General features: G+C 30.1%; 2 protein-coding genes across 12 annotated transcripts in view; one reads left to right on the top strand and one right to left on the bottom strand.

Annotated features, from left to right (window-relative positions):
* LOC105668801 (uncharacterized) overlaps nucleotides 1-27,162 on the bottom strand; it is a 72,504-nt gene that overhangs the window by 34,237 nt on the left and 11,105 nt on the right. For 5 of the 9 annotated variants that reach the window (XM_012361404.2, XM_012361402.2, XM_012361410.2 and 2 more), the window contains exons 3-4: nucleotides 739-934; nucleotides 258-425 (exon numbers count right to left, since the gene is read on the bottom strand). In XM_012361404.2, the coding sequence (XP_012216827.1) occupies nucleotides 258-306 (49 nt within the window). In that variant the 5' untranslated portion in view covers nucleotides 307-425; nucleotides 739-934. Of the gene's footprint in view, nucleotides 1-257; nucleotides 426-738; nucleotides 935-1,215; nucleotides 1,564-7,513; nucleotides 7,714-27,162 lie in introns of those variants that run through there. The other 4 variants (XM_012361406.2, XM_012361407.2, XM_012361403.2 and 1 more) reach the window with 4 other exon arrangements.
* sprt (PDZ domain-containing protein sprite) overlaps nucleotides 7,846-27,162 on the top strand; it is a 96,075-nt gene continuing 76,758 nt past the window's right edge. The window contains exons 1-2 of one of the 3 annotated variants that reach the window (XM_067352043.1): nucleotides 7,846-8,036; nucleotides 8,143-8,512. In XM_067352043.1, the coding sequence (XP_067208144.1) occupies nucleotides 8,458-8,512 (55 nt within the window). In that variant the 5' untranslated portion in view covers nucleotides 7,846-8,036; nucleotides 8,143-8,457. Of the gene's footprint in view, nucleotides 8,513-27,162 lie in introns of all 3 variants that reach the window. The other 2 variants (XM_067352045.1, XM_067352044.1) reach the window with 2 other exon arrangements.

The following is a 27,162-nucleotide window of genomic DNA, read 5'->3' as shown; positions in this document are numbered from 1 at the left end:
GCAATACTCATAATTAATAAAAATTTAAAAAATGTTTTTATATTTTAGATGAAAAAAACTGCTGCAAATACGTCAAACAGCAATATGTTTTTGTTTTAGCGTTATATTTCAAATTGTAAAACAAAAAAATTTTTTTATCTTTGTTTTCAAGAATTATAAATGTCTTTCAGACATGAATATATTTTTGACTAAGTTTTCTGTGAAAAATTTTGATTGTTTTCTATTAATTATGTATAATCATGCGATTCATTGCTTACCTACGAATCCAGCTCCTTGAAGGATTAGTATTGTGGCCCAAAGGACCATGCCGCCAGGATGGCGGGCCGGATATGGACCGCGTATCCTTCCGCACACGTGTCCGTCTCCACTTCTGCTTTTTATTGTAGCCGTGTCTTTTTACGATGCAAAAACGAGACACCAGTGATCTACGCATATAATTAGCAAAAATCTAATTTAGGAATTCTACGATAAAATAATTTTTTTCTAGAGAATTTAATTAATAATTTGAAGGGAAAAACAAGCTACAAGAGCCAAGAATTTAATTAAAATTTTACAAATTCTTTAGTTTTTAATACTCAAAAGTAAACTTTTAAACGAAATAAACTTCTAAAATAAACATTTGACATCTTAATTTATATTTTCGCAATAGTTTACACAAAATTTTGCAGAAAGATAGATTTCTGAAACTTGAGATAGAGCTTTTGAAATATAATATAGGATAAAAAACTACTATATTACCTGTACATACACCTTTTCGAGCGTTCCGTGTTTTCTATCCTCCTTTTCCGTGCTGCATCCTTCTTCTCGGGCTATATCATAACAATGATAGCGTAAAATCACCGCTTCACAATGCATTATTCAATCATGCACTTTATTTGCATCCCGTCGATGTTATTCTTCGATGATCCATTTGTGAACTCATTCTAGGTCATAACTGTAATGAGAGTAAAACGAATCGTCAGTTTAAAAATAAATGCATCTCTCTAAATATAATTTCTAGTATAATTTTTTTAAATAATATAATTTCCGAAATAATCGCGTATTGATTTAAAGACTTGTTAAAGACTTGCTATTTATTTCACGCACAGTTTGAAAATAATAAATATCGCAATAAAAAATCGAGTGTCTGGAAAACTAAGTTGCGCAGATAGTTACGTTTATAAATAATTATTTTTATCTAAAAAGATTGCAATAAAAATGTTATTTATTTCGCACTCTTGAGAGTCACTCGGATATCACGACGCCGCCGGCGTCTACTCAAATTGGAGCACAAGTGCACTTCACATTCGTAAGAAGCTCGCATGACCGATAAGAATCGTACGATAAAAGAGTCGTCCAAGCAATTTGCACAGGTGTCCTATACGTCTCCTATCGTCAGTACGTAGTGGCGTACGTAATGCCAGCTGACCTTTCCGGGTTGCGTGGCCGCGGTGTACCGCGGTACCCGGTATCGTGCCAACGAAAATACAACGGACAAAACTCCGGCAGTCTGGCTCGCTAGCCGCGAGCTTGCGAGCAGCAAATGGAGCTTGCGGTTTACATGGGGCCGCCTTTATACGGTCTGCGGCCTTCTACGAATATGTTCTGCAACGGCTCCGCACGCTTACAGTAGCGTAAAATCGAAGAAAAGTTCACACATTGTGTGAGAGATTCTAAAAAAATTTATTCCGCAGAATTTAATTGACATGCTTTGATAAAACTAATATTGATATTTAGATTCGTATGCTTTAATTGTTGAAGCAATATCACATATCAATAGTAATTCAATAGAATTTTAAACATCAATAATCCTCTATTCAATACACATATATTGCATTATATCTCATTATTATATATTTTTCGTTCTACAATTGTTATTATTGTTTTAATTCCTATTATAACATTTTAGAATTATATTCACAATATTTATATGTGTATATAATTAACTTTATTAATTGCGTTTTGTAATTTTTAATTTTTCCAATATTGACATTCATTTATAAACACACCACTGAATGCAACAACTTAAATGCTGTGAAAAATATTTTCATCGGGGAAAGAATAGTTGGGCTTTCTCTTTTAAGTCTTTCACGCGCATCGAAGCATTTCGCCGTGCTTGATAGAGCAAAGCTTCACACTATAGAAAAGGAAATCGTTATTCTTTGTGATCGCACTTATCTGCACAAGCAACACGGCATTGAAACCGTCGATTAAACGGTGCCAACATTTCTGATAAAAAATGATAAAATTTTGGAAATTTAATTTTCTTTATAGAAACTTTTGGAAGCTGTCATTGAAGTGTTAACTTTGTTTCTGGTGTTATTTCCGGTAAAAATACATATAGTGCATGTAATTGCCTCACTGTATACGATTTATATAGAATATGACGTCGAACTGGGACGATGATATCTTTTTATGTACGACTAGAATAATAATGAAAAAAACTAGGTCACTTGCAAATCTTTCTGGTTTATGGTCACAAGAAAAAAAAAGTATGTATATATATAGATAACCGAAATATCACTCACTTAACAAGATAAAGCATTTATAAAAAACGGAAGAAATATTTAGCAAATATTATTTTTAGCAAAACACATTTAATATTTCAAGTAAAAATTATTATTTTGATTAATAAATGTTGCAATTAAATACATTTTATTAGTATTTTATTAATTTACTTTATTTATAAAATAACTTATTTATAAAATAATTTACTTTATTCATTAAATATTATACATTACAATGAAATAAACGTTCTCCAATTAAATTAATTAAAACGTTGATACAATTTGGAAATTTAAAGGTTTTAGTAAGACAAAACATTTAAATAAATCTAACATTCTAAATCACGTCTAAATCAAACATTTTTAAAACAAGCTTTAAATTTTTTAAGTTAAAAATTAGAAATACAACATTAAAAGAAATTTGAAAAATCTATCAAAAAGTTTGTAAATGTTAAAAAAAAAGTATATTTTTCAATATTTGAATCATTCGTCATCTCACCGTTGCACCTTTTGTTTTCTATATATCATTAAAAGCAACACATTTCGAAAAATAATACTCTATCGAGTGGGAGAGAGAAACTTAATTTTTTATTATATTTCATGTGCTAATGACTGCGTACGTCACTGTAGGTTTTAAGCATCGATGCTATGCGATATAAAAGGCACTTAAAGTTATATTTATGGTGCGCACACTTGGATACATACATATGAGATTGCATTCTGTACTCTGCATTGCGGTAAAGTACTTGGCGGCCTACTATCGAATTGTGATGATGTTCTTAATCAAAGTTCTCTCAAATTTTTAGAGATCTTAACGAAGCAGATGAGTACACTCTTTTTGAGATGTGACAAAAAAACTGTGTGATATATTTTTGAATGTCATTGTATTTTGCTTCGTTTTAATATAAATAATGACTGTCAGTATGAATCCTGGACTGAGCTGAGTCTTAAACATTTTAATATTTTATTATTTATGTTTTAGTATTATTTAGGTTTTATCGCTTCATTTTTCATCTGCATCTTTATGCACATAAAATTCCTTATGCACAAAAATGATCATATTATTTAGAAAACTAAGTAAACTTATCGATTTTTTTAGCAAATTGATGAAGCGACATTGTGATAGGATTAGCGAATATTCTATTAATACATATATAATTGACTTGTACGTATATTGGAGATTTATTAAAGTTTAAAAACATATTTATTGTACACAGAACACGATCTTGATGTAAGCCCTGCAATCTCTTAAAAGCGATCACATTGCGGCCATTCATCTTGCGACCGTCTTGCTATTTCAAGAAAGCTTGCGAGACACGCGACAAGTTCGACGACTTTCCCCCTTCTACTTTGTCAGATGACAAATGCTTTGCGCGTTGCATAACATGTCGCATAAATCTGCATCCGCAATTAACTGTATTATGCATACACTGACCCCGTAAAAAGCTGTTTCTCTGTTTAAATTTTAAGTTTTCTGTTTAAGAAAAAGTTGAAGAGTTCAATAAAATAATAATTCTATAAAGCAAGTTTTTATTTTAAATATATGGAAGAAATTTTACTTCTATTGATCTAAACACATACAGATTTCCAGGCTTGTTTTGGCGCACAAAGGGTGGGATTGTAAACTTCTCATTGTTCGGGGATTAAAGACCATAAACTCAGGAACAGTGATACACCTATTGGTATGCTAACGAAATTTAAACTTTAGAATTCTGGGATGCCATAAAGTCCTGATACCAAGTACGTAGATATTGTATTGTGAATGTTAAATAAACTATTATAATTTAGAAGTTTCTTACAAAAATCTTTCAAGAAAACTAATTTTAAAGACAGTGTTTTATTGCAATATAATATTGTAGAGTATAACTTTTACTACGTGTTTTTCTTCCTGCATGTCTCACGTATATATCTTCATTTTGCATTCATTGTAATAATAATGACAAAGATAATAAAAATATATGCATGTACAATTTTTTTTCAATTACGATATTTTTGTACTGGTAGTGCAATTATAGTAAATATGAAATGTTTACTTTGGAAATATTTGCAAACAAATCTTTTTTGGAAAAGAGCCTTTATCCCTTCAGAAATATAAGCTTCAAACTATAAATGCGTCATTAATCGGGGATAACATAAAGGTATGTGCAGCGATTGTCTATATATTCATGGTAACATTAAACCTGAGCGACAGCGAAGGTTCAAAGGGATGGAAAATAATATGCAGATTACGGTGGAAGTAAATGTGATTATAGGCGGGTCGACACAAAGCTACGTTAATTAAGAAAATTTCGTTGTCATCAAAGATTACGTAATCCTCGTTCGTGTATGCATACGACTTTTGCAGAGGACGGATCAATAATCGCCAGTCCTATTTTTTTCTTACAACATTTTCAAGCGTTCCGTGCATCATATCGGCATTCTTTATGCGCTCTATATTTACACGCGATAATAAACTCGGCGGATGGTGGTTAGTACGGTGGCGTTATAAATAGATGAGTGACTGTTGCTTGCTCAGCATGGCGAAAGAAAAATAAACGTCTGCGTTACCGCGCAATTTTCGTACCTTCGCTATAAACAATATAATAAAACGTACGTAGTAATGCCCAATATGCCTTATCACTTTGCGCAAAAAAGTGTCAGTCAGTGTCTTTTGTTGTAATAAATTGACGCAATGTGCATCGTATTGTGTGTATATTTACAGCGATATATTATTTCTAAAAATTACTTGCAATTGTCAGAAATATGATATCATATACAATATAATTCTCTTGAGCTTGTGTTGAGCAATGATTAAATCTTATGTAATATTCGATAAAAAATTTGCTATTTTGCATTTTTTGCTGAAAATACATGGAAAAGATTTTACTTATGTAATTCTGAAATTGTTTATAAATGAAGCTATTACAGCAGTGAAATGCACAGACTAAAACCTGCTGGCCTGCATCAGAGAAAATGTGCGTTCTCTGCTTCGTCTCTAATTTGTGTTGCTTCCAATTATAGTTAGCGCACTGTAGACAGTTGTAACCGTGCATGTCGTCGGTCGACATTTCTCTAATTTTGTTTTAGCTTCCCTGGTAGAAATTTAATGCAGTTTTCGATTGGTTATTAGGCAGTTATATTAGCTTCTCCCTAGTAATTGAACAGTAAAACTGTTAGGATTTCAATCAAGACGTAACGCTTTTCGCGCAGTTACTACATAGAAAAAATGTACAAAATCTGAACTCAGTTACTTAGCAGTAGAAGGGCAATAAATAGATAATTGACAATTGTCACTTTTAACCTCTGTTAAAATTTTTATGACAGAATTATGCAAATTACGTATTCTAAGCTGTTTTAATTCTGTAAGGTTTTTTTTCTTTGCCCTATATTTTTGCACGCGTTCACACATTTTTATTAATTTTACACTTGATTATTTTACAAACTTATTAACTTTTTATTTTAAAAACTGATCAAAAACCTTTTAATGGTGATATGTGATATATTTTGTTAAAATATATTTTTGGCAAAATTAGTTAAAGCAATTTTATTATACAATAAAATATAATATTATATAATAATATTGTATAATAAAATTGCTTTAACTAATTTTGCCTAGTTGCGATGCAGTATTTTTGTATATAAAGAAAACCCAGTAATATTAGATAGTAAATGGTCGGGTGTTCAGTCAAACTGCACAAACTTCTACCAGGGTTTGTTTGACATTAGTCAGTATAAATGAACGATCTGTAAAAATTTCTGGTAAAAATTTTAATAAAAATCTCGAAGCAATATTGCTTTCTCATTTTTGGGCATCCACAAATTATATTCTATACAATATAATCCTTTACTTTTTCAATAATTAAATCTCTAGCAAATCTTAATATAAACCACTTGTATGATATTAAGTATGATATTAAGTCTCAATTTTTTAAATTAAATTATGTTACTATTTAAAAGATAATTAAATATTCGATTAGATTAAACTTGTCATTATTCATTTATTGCAAGTTATTTAATATTTGAACATAAATTATATTTCTAAATATTAAAACAATATTATTTCATTGATGTGAGTAGTGCAATTTAAATAAATTATAGTAAATTGCAACAGGCGAGATGCGGAAATATGCTAAACATGTTTTCATATTACAGTTATGATTTATTGTATTCATCAAGTCAAAGTAATGCTATTTTTTAATATCTTGAAATGACGCAATTATTATGAAGAATTACATTTTTTCATGATATTTAGAATTCTATAATTTAATAAAATATAGTTCACTTATTGAAAAAGTAATTTCTTTTTATTTATTGGATATTTTTTCAGTATTATTATTCTCTGCAAATCAATTGTTAAATATATTCTAAATATAACTTCTTCAATCCTTTATTGAGTAAATCGAATTAACGTCACTGTTGGAAACAATCACTTCGTAGAACGTATTTATAGGTAAGCCGCCAAATTAATTTATGATAAAAGCGTTATTCTACTAAAAATAATGAACAAGTAATTTTTCTATATCGATCATGAATATTGTGATTTAATATCCTGCGCACAATTTCGCAATTTCTATAATGTCGCTGCATGAAAAATAAAACATTTCAATGTGTATTTAATCTCAGTAATAACGCAACTTTTCGAGAAATAGTCAATGCTGACTGCAATGACAAAACTAGTAAAATGTATTTTCTAGAAACTTCAAGTAACTACTAACGACGCATTTGCATGCAAAGTCGTTAGTACGACAGTTTCGAGTTTTCACAATAGTCGGCTATTTTTCATAGCTTTTGCGTGAGATTGGTTGAAATTGCGGCACATATATTGAAGTATATCGTTCCTTGCATTACAATGCACATACATAATCACAAAATGTGTAAACTTATTTTAACCGTGTACCAGTTTCTCACTTTTTGTGCATTATTTTTTAACGACTGGTTTTTTACCTTACTCTGAGACAATTTTTTCATAACAATAAAAGTAAAATAAATAAATCGTAATTAAAATATCAAATGCAAGAAATATCTTGTAATATGTAAAATATTTTTCATACCATGCGTTTCGAGATCGATGCGTGATGTTTGGTGAGGTTTGTTTTGTTCGTTTGCGCTGTAGCTTGTGTGCTCTATATCTCTCTTGTTTCTCTCTTTCTTGTGCTATGTATCACTATGTATATTGTTGTTCTCTGTTCCGCATCCTTTGAAATCAGAATCGGTGCACTTTGTCCTTGATGTATCTTATTATTCTGTTATTATTCGCATGGCGGCCGGAGACGTCGGAATGTAGACGCGGTTGACACGCAACAATCGAGAACACATAGAGCGCAGCACATGTATACGATTCTCGATTGTTACGTGTAAACTGTGTCTACATTTCGATATCTCTGACACTTGATTGCATCGGATCGTTCCATATCAGCATAGCTATTTGTTTTCATAGTATTGCCTTTACTCTTCAAAGGTTTCAATCTTTTTTCGTTGTTGTCTGTTATGGATGCGGATGGTGTCGAATCGTAACCGTATCGTGTGATCAGTGCGAAGATATTCGAGTTTCACAGTTTTGTCCCAAGTGACAAAGTACGTGGTGATATTGCCGTTAAAAATACCGTGCGTTTTGTATTTATTTTGTATTTAAAAGTATGTGCGTTTTTAATTTCAATTTTTTTATATTTCGGTCGCGAAGGTGTGTGAGAGTGCTTGTGTGAGAGTGTCAGTGCCTTGAAGGGCTTTAAGGATTGAAAGACTGAGAGGACAAGGAGGCCCAGGAAGGGCATCGGGTGCCGGCGGAACAGCTGTAAGGTTAGTATTTACATCCTAGCAAATATTGTACTTTCTAACCAACAATAACATAACATCAATATTATAATTTTTCACTCAATAACGTTATTGCAATATAACATGTGTCTTGTACGTAACTATTATATTGTTGTTATTAAAAAGTTTAATGTGCACAATACTTGTTTTTCAAACCATTCTTTTGAACATTGTTATAATTTAGATGTACTTTGTTACAGATCAACTTGTAAACAACTCCGCTGCTGCGCATCGTGCCGGTAAGTCCAATCAATTTGTACAATTGTTATTTTAATATCATTAATATAATAATTTAAAAATAATGAAAATATACAATATCAGTCGATGATATTTTCAACTTTATATGTGCCATAATATATGCATCTTTTATTGTTACGGGAAGCAACATGTTTCATATTATATTTCACGTCGCAGAAAATTTTATAACACATTCAACATTTATGCGAAAGCGCGACGTTAAATTATATGCCGCTCCACAATTTATTTCAAAATGACTTTCTGCTTGAGGTTTACGTACATGGTGTTCATTTATACTTATACTTTCCTCAATTCCTCCACCGTCACACCATTTTCTTGCCGTAATATTACCACAGGTAATTTCACTGCGCAGTATTTACATATAACGTATATGATGATTCTTGGGCGGTGAAAATTGATACGCGTATCTACATTCTTCCTTCAAAAAATATGTAAATCTTCATATTATGGAAAACAAAGAAAGATATTTGTATGGAAATTTATTCTCATTCAAAATTATTCTCTCTGCCATTTTCTTTTGCATGTACACCCTATAAAATTATATTACAACATTCCGCAACAACATTTTGTCTATGCATTAGTAATCTGATTTGTATTTTTAAAAATTCTGTTTATAGTTTAGTTCTTAAATTTTCACTGTCATTTAATTTATAAAATCTTGATAGTCTTAAAAAAAAGGGGAGAAACTCTTCCCAGCGTTAAAAATGTTTGAATTGATTCATATCGTTGATAGTTATATATCATGCTCTGTCGATGCTATCTTGTTGCGATTTATGATTGAAATTTTTCACATCGCATATTTTATCTATCGGTAAATAGCATATTTTATCGGTCATGACTTTTTCTTTAGTAGTTTGTACTGAAAATGATAGAAATTCTCGTATAAACTAGATATCGAAACTCGGAATCTTGGCGATCGTCGAATGAAATGTCGGACCACGATTCACTTTTATGAAACCCTGTTCTTGTTCAGGATGTATTATATGTATCTTTTTCGGATTCCATCGTTCATGTCCGCCTCGAAGCATCTCATCGTAAAGTCGCGCGTGTACATATGTTTGTAAATGTAATAGCTTGCCCGTCGCTGTGTGCTTATGACAGTTGTAGTCGCGAGTGATTTCTCATTTTGTACGACAGTTGAAAACTATTTTAGGATAGATATTTTTTTTGAGCTAATGCAAACTTCTACACAAACTTGATTACTCACAACACTATGGCGATCAATATTTATTTGCTATATATATTAAAATTGATTTTGATGCGTTTCTATTTTTTACATACTCTTGCTATGTGCGCGTCCTCTGTAATTTGTTTTTTCTTAGTGCTATAGTAAATCAGTCTACGTGAATAAATCACGTTTGACACATATTGCATCACACATTTTAATAGATCGACAAATTCTGGTAGATTGAGCTTAAGCCCTTGCGAACGAGGGACGGGCTCTAAAATGGTTACTCGTAAGTCGAATGCAAATATCTTGATTCACGAAAGTGTCTCGTCCCTCAACGTGCTATGTGTAATTTATCAGTGACAGGAGTTATTGCTATCCGCAGCTGCTTCTTCAATATTTTCGAGTTTCGATTTATCCGAATTATGTAACAGAATTGATTCATCCATCATAATAAACAAATAATTATTTCCTGAAGAGCAGAGCGTCATTATGATAATAAAATGAAGAAAATGACTCTGCATAAAGATGATTTATAAAAGCACAAAAAGAAAAATTGCATAATTCGTGAATCAATTTTAAGTTAGATCTTATTATACAAAATGTACCATATTAAGTATTTATATGAATTTTGAACAAAAAAAGAAACATGAAAATTATAGAAAAGTGTTAATAAAATTTCGGAAAAGATTTGCGCTCTGGGATAAAGTTTCCCTTCAAATAAATCCATTTTCAGTTCTTGTTATCGACAATTCACATGATTTAACACAATATTAAAGTCAATCTCTGTGATGTACGCCGTCCTTTATAATATCCGATGTCGGATTGTGAGGCTATCGTATGACGTGATTGCCAATTATACCGTCCAGGTTCGCATTCTCTCAATCGGATCGATCGCCCTTACGCGCGTGATGCGTCGTAATTGTATGTGTCGGAGTGGGGGAGGGGGGGACTTCATGATGTATTCCATATCGGTTGTTACTTTTTATGGGAAAAAAATGGCTTGTTTACGAGAAAATTGAATAGCCGATGGTGAAGGCAAACGAGAGTCGATCCAAAAAAAGAAACGAGCTTTATGAATGTTACTGACAATGGAGTCGACTTCATAGGGATGGGTGGCTCAACTGGTAGAATTTGCGGTCATTACGATACAAACGTCACAATAAGGCAATTGTAAATGGAAAAAATATTCGCGTTGTATAACGTAATATTGTTCTTTCTGTTAAATTATTATAAGAATTTTTTTATTATTTAAAAACTATGAAATTCTATATTATTTTTTATTTAACAGACATTCTGATTTATTTTAATTCAATATTTTCTGTAATAAAAATATTGCGAAGGTAACAGTTTTTTCATTGTTTAGAAATAATACATAACGTAAGAAATAAGCAAAAATGAACAAGCTCATAGGCATGTTGCAAAATTTAAAATTTATAGTATTAATTTATATCTCTTAAAATATTCGTGGTCGCACTATTCCTCGGTTTTACTCCTACCGTCGGATGGCACAAGTTTGTGGCGAGGCGGATTGAATATCGCTCTCCATAGTTAGCTCGCAGTAGAGATTAAAGATGCTGTTGACGGTCGTGTTTATGTATATCAATGCGTTGCATTGAAATTCAAAGTATTTATGTGTGCAACATTTATTCAGTAAACAAAATGTGTGTTTTGCTATCTGGATAACATTTTATTTATTTTATCTTGTTTCTGAGTTATGCATATAAAATTTTATATATTTTGACATAAAATATTAAATATAGTATTGAGAGAACAAGTAATCAATGTTTGTATTTTTTTATCTTACTTAAAATTTACGTATAACAATAAAATATATGTTTCTATTAATATATTAATACATATAAATAAAATTTGAGTGCTAACAAAATTTAGAAAACTTTATTTTATTTTTGTTTATTTTCTTAAATTTAATAACAGAAAATTCAAAGAAATCTTAAGTACGATATAGGAAAACCACTTAAAGAGACGTTTTCGTTTGCTGCATAACAACACTCTGAAAAGCACTGTAGTAAAAACTTGGCGAAGTAATTAGAAGCTCTAAAGTTTCCAATTTTATTCGGAAGTCAAAAGTGAGGTCGTCATTCTTATGCATTGTATTTGCTGTGAAATAATTACATAATCTTCTTCAATTCTGTTTTTGTTTCTTTAGCTTCTCGAAACTTTTGAAAGTTTTGTGTTCTATTTTCACTGAATTCCGTTTCATATTGCATTATAAACTTATGCAAAGTTTGATCAATTTGAAAGCTACATAAATTCAGATTACAACTTGTTATTCCTACTTCAATTAGCATTCTGTTTATTTATCAATTATGCTGATATTATCAGTATTCATTACAATTTGATCTATGACTCGCATGATATACAGGATAACACGCCATCAGTATGACAGTACATATTAGACTTTATTTAATCTAATTTTAAATAACGACGTTAAAACCGCTTTAAACAATCTAGAATTTGCGACAAAATTCAAACTGGAAATTTATTTATAATGTTGGAAAGCTATAATATTTATAGATTTTTATCTCATATTCTGTCGCGAGTTATATCGTCTAAAATAGATTTTAGAGTGAAAAAATGAATTAGAAACAAAAATAATATGCGTAATTTATTATAAATCAGAAACTATATTTTATTTGTTTGACATTATCCATCTATATAAAAATTTTTTACATGTTGTATTTTCTTTTTTTTACTCGCTTTTCCGTTCTAACATTGTTAGATAATGAACAGATAATGTAAGACGAGAAGGAAGAGAAAAGATCAGAAAAGTTCAGAAGAAAGAATTGCAAAAGTTTTCTATATGGGCAAATACGCGAAGATCCAGTTTTTCGCGCTTCAAAGAACTTTTCTTGCATCCTGGCGGCGCTCTTGAATGACCGACTTCCGTTTTTCACGGAGTACCTAAGTGATGTGTAAGTGCGTCGTTGTTAGAAGAGCACTGGCTCCGTGTTTCTCGGTCCGAATGTGATGTCGAGTACCACGGTTTGCTATTCCGTTGCCTAGGCAATGACACGTCCCAATTCTCGGAATGCGCGCAAATTCTGACCAGAGAGCTTTCCTCTAACACCTCATATTAACGTATAGATCGTATAGCAGCGCTTTTGAGTTATGAGAGTACTGGCAGTTGTTATCGCGATATTGTCGTATTGTTGCAACATCCATCAGAAGCTTTTCATCAATCATTGCAGAAGAGAAAATTTGCATGTTTCTCTGCTTTTTGATAAAGATATCGAAAAATAGATGTAAGAAAAATCATATTACACATTTATTTGCTATTCTAACTCACACTTACACAAAGAGTTTCACGCGTTTAAAGATTATAATTTTTTCTTATCATAATATTTTCTTCGCTGTAATGTGTTTTTGCGCTAAATATGTGTTTTAATTCAATCTAGTGCCGACAAGTGCAGACAAAATTCATTCCAAGTCAATTTTTATTGTGGAAATAGCTAGGTTCTCTAACAATACCGTGCGTTTCATATGCATATGTTTAGTTAATTACCACTTAATTACGTAAGCTGTTTTGTGGTTATACAAAGAGGCTTGCATTGCTGGTAACATTAAGCTACAGCCGGGAATTGCGTATGCAGCTTGGGATTAATACTGCATAGTTATTCAAGTTTCAGTGGTAGTTACCCGGCAATCAGTACGCGCAGAAGCACAATGCGAGTTGACAGGTTTCTAAAAGCAGAAGTTGATTGACTAGTCCATTCTGCCTGCATTTCATTGTGCAAGCATACGAGTGCGAAATTGATTCGTAAAATTGGATGTCATAAAGAAGACTATTGGATTTTGCGCGATTAAAGTACGAAATAGTTTTTTTGCCGAATGTAATTATCGAGAGACGTGCAAGCATGAGCAGCAGAAATTAGAGTGTACAGATATATTTGTATCGCTCTCAGATTTCGTGAAGAGCAGAGAAACATTTCATAACATTAAATTGCTTTTATTAATTAAAATTTAATTAAAATTATATTAAAATTATAAAAATATAACGAATAGCTATACTTCAATAAAATAAATTAAGTAATGCAAGAAATGCAATTAGTATATAATTAACATTATTTTAATATATAGCTACAGGTTCATATTTCTCGAGAAAAGACAGCTGATGATATTTTTTGTTTTATTTATTTTATTTTCTCGCGATAACTTGCTCGCGCGCGCGCGCGCGCGCGAAACATTTTTATATTTATCCTACAATTTCAGTGATGTCAAATTCAAAGATGTCATACGCCATATATTTTCTCTTGGCACTATTTCGAACTTTATACAGTCGTAAAGAAGAACGTATATAAAGTATTTCCTGCATTTCTCTTTACAACTTCCTATACCAATTAATATTTTTTACTGATAAAATTTTTGATCAATGTTAGATATATTCTAAATTAATATTTCTAGTCAATATGATGTTTTTATTGTAATTTTAACAATATTACTAAATGCATGGAAATAAAAGAGTAATAGTTTTTTTATTTGCATTAAAATATAAAAACGTTATCATATATATATTCTAAGAAGTAGACTTCTGTTATTAATGTGACTATTAAGCGACATAAAGCTGCTTATCGGATTTTCTAGGTACAAGTAGCATTACTCTTATCAATCTTATCGATGCATGTCTCTCGAGACTCTTGATGCGTGTCTCTCAATTAATGTTAATTAATTTTTTCTCGCACAAAAAATTTTTATAAAATTATCAAAAACTGTTTGCGCGCAAACACTTGTCGAGTGTATTAGCATATCATCTATATATGTTTATGATAATTCGTAGAAGATGAATACTACAAATTGTTACAATAATTGCAATGAGATGCAATTTTCTTTTCTCATTAACTTAATTATGACTCTAGCTTAAGATACACGAGAGATAATCCTATCGCAATTTTTTTTGCTAAGTGAAAGCTCGGGTAGCCAGAGGGGATAATCCTCCCTGTGGGGGTTCTTTCGGTGAAGGTTAGTCAGTCAGGCGGAATATACGTTGCTTTTGAGCATGAAAACCATTTTTGCTATGAGAGTAATAGGGCAATCTGTGCCCCGATTAAACGAAGAAACCTCGAGATGCAAGTCATACGGCTTGGGTTTATAAAAAGCTCGCGTGCACTTGCACATAATGACGTGCAAATGAAGCTGTGCGCAGCAAGAATCTCATCGCTCTACATACTTTATTAAGAATGGAAGTAATTGAAGAGGTAGTTGCAAAAAAAAAAAAAACGCCTAAAGAGCCGAAAAAAAGCTCCGTTTTTATGTCGGTTAAAATAGAAAACTTAAGTTATATACATATATTATATTATTTTGACTTTAATATTTTTAATAATATCTAATTGGCTTTTAGTATTATTGTTAATTGTTATCATGAAAAATAATTGGCGGATTAAAACTATATATAATTAAATTATATAATCTTATCAATAATCTTTGAAATTTGCAGATTTTAGTTCTTCACAATTTTAATTCGAGATTTGATTATTAAGTGCAACGAATTAAAAATCAACAATTTATATCTCTAAAAAAATATGAATTCCAAATTTGTCAAATCTTTTGACAAATTTAAGTCAAATCTGACATTAAAGCACTGGACAGAAATTTGAATACACTTTGAGTTGCCAGTTATATATGTATTATCATTGTCATGAGTTTGCGATATTATTCATTGTCTAATTATATATGCATTATCCACAATGGGATTATTAATTGTTGATTTGACAAGGAAAACGGAGCTCATTATTACACAATGTGTCTAAATTATGCCGACGTTAAGTCTATTTTTGTCACTGACATTTGCATGTATGTAGCGATCGATTTAGTGGCGATCAGATTGGTGTCTACGATATTAGATGTCACCCAATGTTATGCCGGAATGTGGTTTGTGATCGAATTAATCTGTAAATAGAAGATGATAGATCATTTGTTTATTGTACAATCAATAGAATCCAATTTTTTTGCATAAAAAGTAGACTAAAGAGTTTTCGAAATTACATTCACGATAACATTGAATTGCGCGTATTCATTAATTTATGATATTTGCATGTATTATACTTTCAAAGGTACGATTACTTACAATTAGTAAGCCAATAATACTAATATTTTGCTCATTGAGTAGTTGGCCAAAAAGTAGAAGAAAATAATAAAATAAATACATAAGAAATAATTTTAACACTTGTGATCACAAAGTTTCTGCCATACGCAATTTTTAATTCAGAAAACTGTAGCGAACTATAATAATGATGCCAATCAATAGCGTATTGGTGCATATGCACATAATACGCGTTAACATGTGCTGATCACTTATCAGTTTTGCAGTCGAGAGGATACGCATATTAAAATAAAATTTATACATTGCAAATGAAGGATAATTCCCAATAATGAATTTAATTAATAATTAAATTAATTAAATAATTAATTCACGACAACTAGAATCAATTTAGTGCGCAAACTATCTTATTTTTATTTGCTTAATAAAAGATTAAAATTGATAAGTAAATTTTATTTTAATGAACAATAATATTGGTAGAAAAAACTAAAATATTTACGCCAAGTAGATTTTGACATACAAGACGAGGAAAATAATGTCTGAAGCGAGGTGCTTCAATGCTCTGGCGAGAAGGATCTCTAGAGAAGCATCAAGTGGAATAGCTTCAGCAGATTCCTTTCCAGAGAAAAATTGCACAGATATTCTGACATACCATACGACTTTTCGTACACGACAAAGATCATTTTATTTGCTGAAAATAACAGAGATTTTCTGATACAGAGCAAAAGATTGTAACATAAATGATACTAGAAATAATTCGTATATCATATACTTTTAATCTAAATTTTTTGATAAAAAATGAAGAAAATATTGGCATAAAAATACTTTCATATTTATAGAAAATAATTTTTCCTTGAGAAATAATGATTCTAATTATTATCTAATATTATATAAGCATCATTTATAATAGAACGCGAAATAAAATTATCTCACGAAGTATTTTCGATAATTGCATCTTAATACTTTTTATTTTTTATATAAAACAATTATGTAGTTTAAGAACGATAGCACTTTACGTATTAAAATTAAAATATTGGGCGCAAGAGATTCTTTTGTGAGCAGAATAATCGATTAAAGGAAGATTAAAAAAAAAGAGATAATATCGAACGTCGGCGATATATTATATATTCAGAGTTTTGCATAAAAGCACACAATGTTAAGAGTAGCCGATTTTCTTAGAAATATGACTTGATTATCAGAATTAAAGAGGCAATAAATAAATTGAAAGCCGTGTACGCTATTGATCATCTTGATAAAATTTATCATTGCTTATATTCTTAATATCACACAAATTATTTTTTAATATCAAAACAACAAATTTTATCGGTAAATTTTACTTCACTTTCTACTATAATTTTAATGATACACGACTCCATTTCAATCAAAGACTAAATATTAGTGGACAGCTTGAATTTCGTCCCACTATAGTGCAATTAGGATCCTCTTTCTTATTTGTCCGGTCATTTCATCCCTCGTTACCTGACGCCATTGATCGTGACACTATACATATAATAAGCAATCACCGAAGTCTACTTTATAACAATAATGAACAAGATATAAACGCGTTACAAAATTTAAAACCATGTTTAATAGTAATAAGAAACATTTTATTGAAATATATATATATGTATACATGATCCTAAATTAATCAAGCAGTAAATTAATTACATTTTTTTGATATTATTCAAAACTCTTGTTTTCATAAGTCTGAGAAGAACGGCATGTTTGATAAAAAATTTAGGCTAAGAAAATATCCGTCTTTGTGGAGGAATCGATAATTAATTATGATTGATACGAAACAAGCTAGACGCTTAATGCGCATCCTGCGCGTTTAATGGGCGCGGGCTTCCGAGTGTACCACATTAATGTGCCACATGCCATGGCTTTCCAATTTGAACGTAATTTACAGACTGCTTCTCGCCGTCGACCATCCGAAGCTCGCATATTATTAAAAGCGGCTACGTAGGATAATCACAATTATGCCATTTCATAATGACCAAGAGAAATTGTTCGTTAAACATAGACAAGCGGGGGAATATCCTGGTCGACACGCGGAAGAAGTCGCACTTAATTAAACGGAGTGGAGAAGATATATTGTTTCTCACCCTTCGTGCTACCGGATTCACGCCTTTTACCCTTTGAACACTTGGTGGTAAACTTTATATATCATAAACTCTATACTAACATTATAGTAGATTCTGCTAGAGAGAGTGATGAAGGTGCAAAGGAAAGGAGAGGAAAAAGTGAAGCAAAGCTCCTTTGTTACGTAGATTGAAGAAATATTTTTTCTTTATAGGAATTTTTCTTAAACATATTTCTGCAGAATTGGATCTACAAGAGTTTATTCGTTTTATGTATTCGGAGCTTCCGTTAGAATAAGATTTAAAATATTTACAGATAGTGATTCTTAAGTAAATATCTATGGTTAAGGAAGCAAGAAAACGAAAAAATAATGTTATTAATTATAAATTGTGTAATAAAGGCTTTATTTTTTTTTCGAGTTATAACAAATTGAAGAAAATGCTCAAAGTGCCCAGTTTGTGCTGTAACACACCGTTGCGTCACGTCACGTCTTAATATCGAATTTTGCACTTGTTGGAAAATGCCACGCGTGCCTCGAATAACTTTAAATTCTTGAAAATGTGCCTCTGCATATCAGGGCCTAACATGTGGTTTAATGCGTCACCATATATTTTGCTATAGTCCGTACATCTTTAAATAATGTTTTCTCAAAACGATGTTTAAGACGAGGATAACCTTAGATTTTTATTTCTATAAATATTTAAATCCTACTGTAAATGCAACACACATTAATGATAATACGCAATTAAGATGAAGCAAATTTGAAAAGTTTTTGTCTCCTCACATATAAGCGTCAGAGTAATTTTTTTTATTATATCAATTAAGTATCAACATTTTTTCGCATTATAAGTTTACTGAATTACCTTCAAACTTTTAAACACATTGAGAAAGTTTCTTGCAAAATAAAAAATTTGAATTTTTTATGCAAACGTGTACTGATACATTTTTTTTCAATTTACATAATGTTTTTTATCTCATGTTTTTTTAACTTACACGAAGAATATGCATTGATTTTATACCAGTGCATGCTAATGGGGATATATCGAATCAAATAACTGTTAATTGAAGCAAACAAATACTCGCCATACTTTTTAAATTGATATTGAATACCGTTATAAAAGCTTTTAAATAAAAAAATATGTACAAATGTACGGTAAACTTTTTTTAAATACAGGTTCGCATTTTTGCAAGTTTTATGTAAATCACGCAACTATCATGGCTATTAAAAATCAGTTAATCGTAATGTGAATCGTAAATAAAATTATTTCTAACGATTGTATTTTCTTAAATTCTAAGAAATTCTTCGATTATATAAAATAAAAGACAACTTTTGATTAACAAAACTATGATTGTTATATTTTCTTAAAGCTTTTAGTTTAAAAATTATCAAATTTAATAAGTATATTAAAATAATGATGAGTTAAAATAAATTAAATTTCTTTCAAAACTTCTTGATATATACACTCACCCGAAAAAAAAGCGGTACACTGAAAATGTGGGAAAAATTCATCAAATTTCAACTGACGATAACTTCGTAAATAATAAAGATAGAAAGTTCTATAAAATATGGAAATGAAGCTAAAAATCTCTACTTTAAGAATCAATTTATTTCAATGTTGCAAAATAAATTTATTGAAAATGGCGGATGACAAAGCGCGAGCATGCAAAATTGAAAAATAATGGTTCGAGTTTGCGACGGTGCACGGTATAAACAAAAAATTGTAGCTTATTGGGATCAAAAGCGTACGAAAGTACAGAGTCTCCTCTTTAAAATGCTTTTTTATGCATCTCGATACGATGATTTTTCGCCGAGAGATTCGCATTTGAAGAAAAAGGCAGATTCTTACTTCAAATGCGAATCTCTCAGCGAAAAATCATCGTATCGAGATGCATAAAAAAGCATTTTAAAGAGGAGACTCTGTACTTTCGTACGCTTTTGATCCCAATAAGCTACAATTTTTTGTTTATACCGTGCACCGTCGCAAACTCGAACCATTATTTTTCAATCAATTGTTTTGCATCCGAAGGAGATGTCTGCAGATCTTTTGTGATTTCTTCGCCCTGACTTTTTGTTTATGCTCGACCGCACATTGCGAGAAGAGTGCTTGATTTCTCTTGATCTTTTTCTTTCGAGACGCGTTACTTATTCGTACGACTTCGTCAAAGTAAACAATAATTAATCTTTTCGCATTGAAATTATTGGTCAATTATGGCGACGATAAGTCCTGAAAAAGCTGCTCAAGTTGTAGCGTTAATTGAAGATGGGAGAAGTCGAAGGTACGTTGCTGAGGCACTTGATTTATCAGTGTCAATCGTGCAACGTGCTTATGCTAGGTACTTGGAGACTAATTCTGTCCAAAGAAGACCTGGTTCGGGACGTCCTCGTTGTACGAATGAAAACGATGACCGATTTATTGTTTTAAATTCATTAAGAGACAGACATCGAACGGCTGTTCAAATTCGAAACAATTTAAGAGATGTCCGCGAATGTAATGTATCCGTTGACACTATTCGAAACAGATTAGCGGAACACGGTCTTTTTCCGCGCAGGCCAGCAAATGTACCTTCGCTTATGCGTCGCCATCGCGTAACTCGACTCAATTTTGCTGTCGAGCATGCAGGCTGGACATATGCAGAATGGAGTACCGTTCTTTTTAGCGACGAATCTCGTTTTTGTCTGTATTCTTCAGACGGACGAGAACGAGTATACCGTCGCGTTGGAGAACGATTTGCAGACTGTACTGTAAGTGAGAGGCCTAGAAGTAAGAATCTGCCTTTTTCTTCAAATGCGAATCTCTCGGCGAAAAATCATCGTATCGAGATGCATAAAAAAGCATTTTAAAGAGGAGACTCTGTACTTTCGTACGCTTTTGATCCCAATAAGCTACAATTTTTTGTTTATACCGTGCACCGTCGCAAACTCGAACCATTATTTTTCAATTTTGCATGCTCGCGCTTTGTCATCCGCCATTTTCAATAAATTTATTTTGCAACATTGAAATAAATTGATTCTTAAAGTAGAGATTTTTAGCTTCATTTCCATATTTTATAGAACTTTCTATCTTTATTATTTACGAAGTTATCGTCAGTTGAAATTTGATGAATTTTTCCCACATTTTCAGTGTACCGCTTTTTTTTCGGGTGAGTGTATATATATATTTTATTATATATTAATATTTTAACATTTAACTCACTAACACATATTTATTTCTTGCATTATACAATTCAACAATATTTTTGTTTTATTTTACAAAGAAATAGATTACTAGTTTTTTTGAGAGATATTTCTGATTGATGTAAATCTATGAAAAAAAAAAACAGTTTATGTATCAAAATTTTAATGTGTCATTTTTCCACTTAGTAAGTTCGCAATGTCATCAAAAACTGCATGAGCATTATTTATTGAAATATGATTAACTTGTTCGCTAGTAATCACATTTGCATCAAACATAAACACTGCTGTTTTTTTTAGACATGAATACAGTGTACAAGGGCAAGAGAGACAGTAACGATAATATCAAAAGATTCTCTAGAGAATCACGAATACATGCGTTGCGCGCAAGCCACGCCTAGATTTAACAACGTGTTCGTGTTCCATTTATGCATAATGAGCAAAGAAGCTATGAGATGATACAGCTTTATCTTACGAAGGAAAATACATGCATAAACAGCGCTTGCGAGATGTCAAGACATTCCAAGCATTTATGCAAGATGCATTTTGCAAAATGTTACAATAGATGTAAATAGAAGAAAAATTAAAAGTAAAATAAAAAAAAATTCAAAATAAAATTGTAATTATTTTTATCAATATTATAATGGTATTTCTATCGTAATGATTTTTATCAAACATTTTAACAACTTCCAACATTTTCAAATTCCAATATTGCTGGTAATTTATACACTGGTTTTTAATATTATATGTAATTATAATTGATAATAATTATTATAATAATTATTATAATAATTATAATACATAATATTATTAATAATACATAATTAAAATGAATTAAGAATCTTTGTCAGTATTTTATAAAAATATATTATATGAATATTATAAATAACTAGAAATATATAAAACAACTTTTTTCTGTTTTTTTTTTAAATCATTGAGATTTAATCTCATTTTCTTCGAAACAATGTAAAGCTACTTATGCTATTAATGCATCTCGGTCCCTTATTACTGCGAACAGATAATGCAAATGACGCAAAACAAGTAATTGTATTATATTACTAACTGCATTTATCCGCGATTAAATGTTTCAATAAATAAATAATTGTGATGTTCTCAAATCACTTTTAATTAAAATTCAGAAATAAACTTTTTACATAAACGCTAATTTTTTAAATGTTAACATTAACGATATTATTGCGTCGTTCCGTTGTATGCAAATACAACGAACGTATATTAGAGATCCGATTTTATATTTTTCATGTAACATATCCACATATACATACTCATGCATGGGAATGAAATCATGTGTATGAAGTTAGCTCCACACTTTAATAAAATTAAAATAATCGAAATTGTACTGCATTGTACTAGTTTTACCAAATTGTACCGTAGTTAATTTTTTGAGTAGCCTCAAACTTTTCGAAAAACGATTTTTTCTCGACTGTACTACATTGTACTAGTTGTACCGAACATTGTACCGTTTGAAAAAAATTCCTAACAAATTTGGATTTTGAGAAAAACGAGAAAATCGAAAAATTTTGGACATCACGTAATTACGGCAAATCGGCTATTTTTTAAGATATCGAAACGCGGCCAACGGGGTTCGAAAGAGAATCGTTTGTACCGGTTTGTACCGCTTTGAATTTCGTTTGCACCTCAACCGGACCGGAAGTACCGAATTTTGCAATTTTTAACAATACGTAAATACGGTAACTCGGCTGTTTTTTAAGATATTGAAACGCGGCCAACGGGCCTAATTTTTTTGAAATTTTTTTTTATTTAAATAAATCTGTGCGTGATTTCAAAAAATTAACTATGGTACAATTTGGTATAAAACTAGTACAATGCAGTACAATTTCGATTATTTTAATTTTATTAAAATGTGGGGCTAACTTCATACACATAATGAAATCGAATATTATTTTACCATATTGTCCAGATAAATATAATCCATATTGCGCACGTGTGTATATCGAAATTTGTATGAAGTTTTGCGTTTGTAGGGAAATTATGTGAAATATGTTCAAAGAGATTTTTTTTTAAAGATTGAACTTTTTTTAATAACTATGTTAATCTTTGTTTCCAATTATTTTTATATAATAATAAATTCAACGTGTAGCAAATGTAAAATTTTGGTTTTCTTAAAATAGTAGGTCTTAAAAAGTCTATTCAAATTGTTGAAAGAAAAAAAATTACGATTTATGGTATACAATGTACATGAATTTTCAAATTAAAAAACAAATACGGTGAGAATAATAATTGACAAGGAGATTAAGTCTCTTAGATAATATTGCGAAAAAAATTTTACTGTAATTAATATCACTACTAAATTACTAAATTATAGAGAAATGTTACTAATAATCATAAAAATATATATTTTGAGAGAAAATATGCCAAAAATTATACATTTCTATTATTTTAGTCATATTTTAATAAAAATGTAATTTTAATATTTTAATTATATCTGACGATTATTGCATTACAGAATGTAACCATTTTTTAATTCAAATTTTATAGAGTAATAGAAATACAATAAATTAATGAGGAAATAAAAATTGTGGCATTTTCCATCCTCGGTAGTCATTAGTAGCTAAAATTTTTATAATATATTAATAAATAATTAATAATATTAGTTGCAACAAAAATTGTACAATAATATCGTAATATAAATTTTGCATTGAATAAGGTAAATCTTTTCGTGAACAGTATAAAAGAATTTTTTTGTAAGTAGTAAAAGTATATCTAACGTCAGCCATATTCATTGATCATAAGTGAAACGAAAAATTTATAAAAGCCATACGAATAAAACATTTTATCATAGAATGAAAAAAGTTTATATTGTATGAATTATCATTTTATTACCTCGAGATTTTAAACTTTTTTACTACAGATAAATTCGATAAATTAAGTTTTTATTCAATCTTTGTATGAAATTGAAGTAGTAGACAATTGATGCTATTCATCACTATTTTCAGCTAATTTTATGTATTAAATTATATTGAATAGACGCCATATTAAAATTTTATTGAATTATGCAATCCCGATGCTACCCAATCAAGTTTAAAAGATTCGATTTTCTTTATACAGATGATGAAGTCGGGAGATAAAAAATGTAAAGCCATGAGAGCATAATAAAATTTTGCTCGAGGGTAGTCGAGTGAAATAGAAGAATTTCCTTGGACATGTTTTACTCTTAATCTATTTCCTAAAATCCTTTCTCTAGATATAGCAGCATAATAGAACCGCGTTTATCTTTTTTCCCGGTCCAGTGGTAATCGACAGTAAATTCGAGGAGACACGCAGCTTGAATGAAAAGCTAGGTTCTCCTTAATCTTCGCTCTGAGAGAAAAATTGAATTACGAGAAACGTGGAACACTCTAAAAAGAGTTCCTTAAATAATTTTTCACTTTATACTTTTATGTTATGGACAGTTTTATGACTAATGTTATAGTCTGTAAAAAATTTCTACATTTTTGGTTTGCCTTTTTATTTTCAATGAGGGTTGCATTTGATATTATTATAAAGTGTAATTTATACACAATTGCAGTTAGCTTGCGACATAAAATAAATCTTTATTTTATGTGATTATATATTTTATGACATCTGTCTATAAAAATCTATGAATTTATAAAGAACACAAATATTGCCTGAAAAATTACACAATACTACTAAAAAAGTAAGTTTTGAAAAATATACTATATTTACACTAATTTGACATTTAAATATCATAATATTTTATGGGAATATATAATATCTTTCAATGATCTTGCCCGTCATTAAATATCCATATTCTTTATATATTTCTTATCAGAAATATCGCAACAATCTGTGAAAAATGTTTCTATCCGATTTTAGTAGATATCAATCGCAGAGACAATTTATTCGTGAGACCGTCGATATGTCAGAATGATTGAAATCAGATGATGTAGGGCAAGGTTATCCAATATATATTAGAAAAAAGTGCCTTGAAAACGCCTCTTGTATTATTCATTCAAGCAGAGTGACACTGGAAAAAAATTCAAACAATAAATAATACAATACTAACTAAAAAATTAACACTTATCTGGCAATAAATAATTTATATTTAGCAGTTTAAAATTGAAAACATTAATATATAAGTTTTACTTTTCTAAATGTTTTAATAATAATATGTACAGAATTATTAAACTAAATCAGTAGTATCGCTACATTAGATGCGCTAATAAACTTTTTCTCCTTTCATCGTTATTAATAGATTTATTGATCGCTTTATAGTATTTTATTAGGTAAAAAAATGATATTTTTTATTAATTTAATATTTATTATAATTAAATAAAAACAATTATAGAATAATAATATAATAAATCAGAGATAAATTAAATAAACTTGCAAGTCAATCAATCTCATTCTTAAAATTGGTCCATTCAAATAATCGCAAAAATTATTGGACTATTTTAAATTATGGAGAAATAATTTATGAAACGGTCAGAGATTTTTCTTTGAATAACTGAATAAAAGAGAGTTGAAAAATATATCTCAAAGTTAAAAAACGTATGGATTAAACGATTGACAATATATGAATAGATAGAAAAAACCAGATGGTTTTTTTATATTGATAGAAATTTATAAGAAATTTATTTTACTTGTATTCTTGAACAGATTCTTGATAAGTAAATAAGCTCGATTAATGCTCACACTAAATATAATATAATACTTGCTGCTTTATATGACTAGCTCTAGCTTAATTTGAATGCTCAAGCTCAATAAAACTGTTGTTATTTATTATTATTTTCAGGCAAGTTTTAGTTCAAAGTTGTTACGCAGTTGTATACACGTTGACCAGCACTAGGGATCTATTAGTTATAGACTATCGTAGTGATATAAGCAAGAAAACCTTAAAAGAAAGCTTGCTTTTATTGAGTATTCGTAGAGGAAGAATAAAAGAGGATGAGTAGGCTGCGCTTTCGCGGACCTCACAAGACAATCGAGGATCGATCCTCGCTCGCTAATAATGTACAACTGATACTACAGTCTGTCTTATGTGGATGTATAACGATGCATATATACGTGAATCATTACTATCTCGCCGGTATGTAAACCGATTTCACGTTAGCCAAGGCTACAGTTAATCCTCGCTTTGTCTATCACTTAGTATTCTTTTGCAGCAGAATTATGGTATCAAATATTAATGTGAATTAAAAAATACACATAACATTTCTCTTAAGGTAAAGACAAATCTAAAAGAGAAAGCTTTGTTATTTATTAACGTTCTTAAAGCTTAATTATTCGCAACCTCTTAGTTTTCGCTGAAAGACGATCGATTCATTTTCCTCGAAGCATTATAACTGCCATAAAATGTAATAGATGATTTTTGCGTACATTTTTATGATAAATTTAGTTGTTGTATAAATATATTTATAATATATATAGATAAGGTGTCATTTGTATATATGATATGCATAGATAAGCAATCTCTTTTATGCTGCAATGTTCATATAATATTTAGTTTGTTATATACGTAGATAAAAATATGCAAAACGCAAAACACGCGACAAATATCGCACACATTATCTTCTTAAAGTTTCACCTCATTAGTACAAAAAGATCGTCAATATACAAAGTTTTATTACGTTCGTTATCGCAGTTCATTACATTACATTATTCATTAAAAGTGAAAATTAAAGTTTTAAACTTTATCTAGGATGAAATAAAGTAGGGCTGTAAGAAGGCTGATGCCATTTTTAAGGAAAGAACTTTCAGATCTGGTCTAGAGTTTTATCGCCATAACAAAATTGTTTGTATATATGAAACTATGCTGTAAAGTTGTTTGTCGCACAGTGAATTTATTGACAATAGAAATATGTTTATTTATGTAAAATGTAGCTGTTGGCATATTTTAATATCTTATCAGCATATTCGATTTTATTCAATTTTATTTTGCAAACATGGAATTTGCACTACTGTTAAAAATTAAAATAGAAAATATGAAAGAGTTTTATATACATGTGTATATATATAAAATTTATATATTAGTAATTATAAATACATTTAAAATAGTGTTCAATAATTAACTAATTAAATTTTGATAAATAAAATCTTATCAGTACTGTTTATAAACACTAACTGTCTGGAAAAACATGGCAGATTTTTAAGGTTAGATAATTAATTTTTG

The sequence above is a fragment of the Linepithema humile genome, chromosome 3 (assembly GCF_040581485.1).
Source record: "Linepithema humile isolate Giens D197 chromosome 3, Lhum_UNIL_v1.0, whole genome shotgun sequence".
Classification (NCBI taxonomy): Eukaryota; Metazoa; Arthropoda; class Insecta; order Hymenoptera; family Formicidae; genus Linepithema; species Linepithema humile.
The sequence above is the reverse complement of the archived record's forward strand: the minus strand, read 5'-3'. Positions and strand labels throughout refer to the sequence as shown.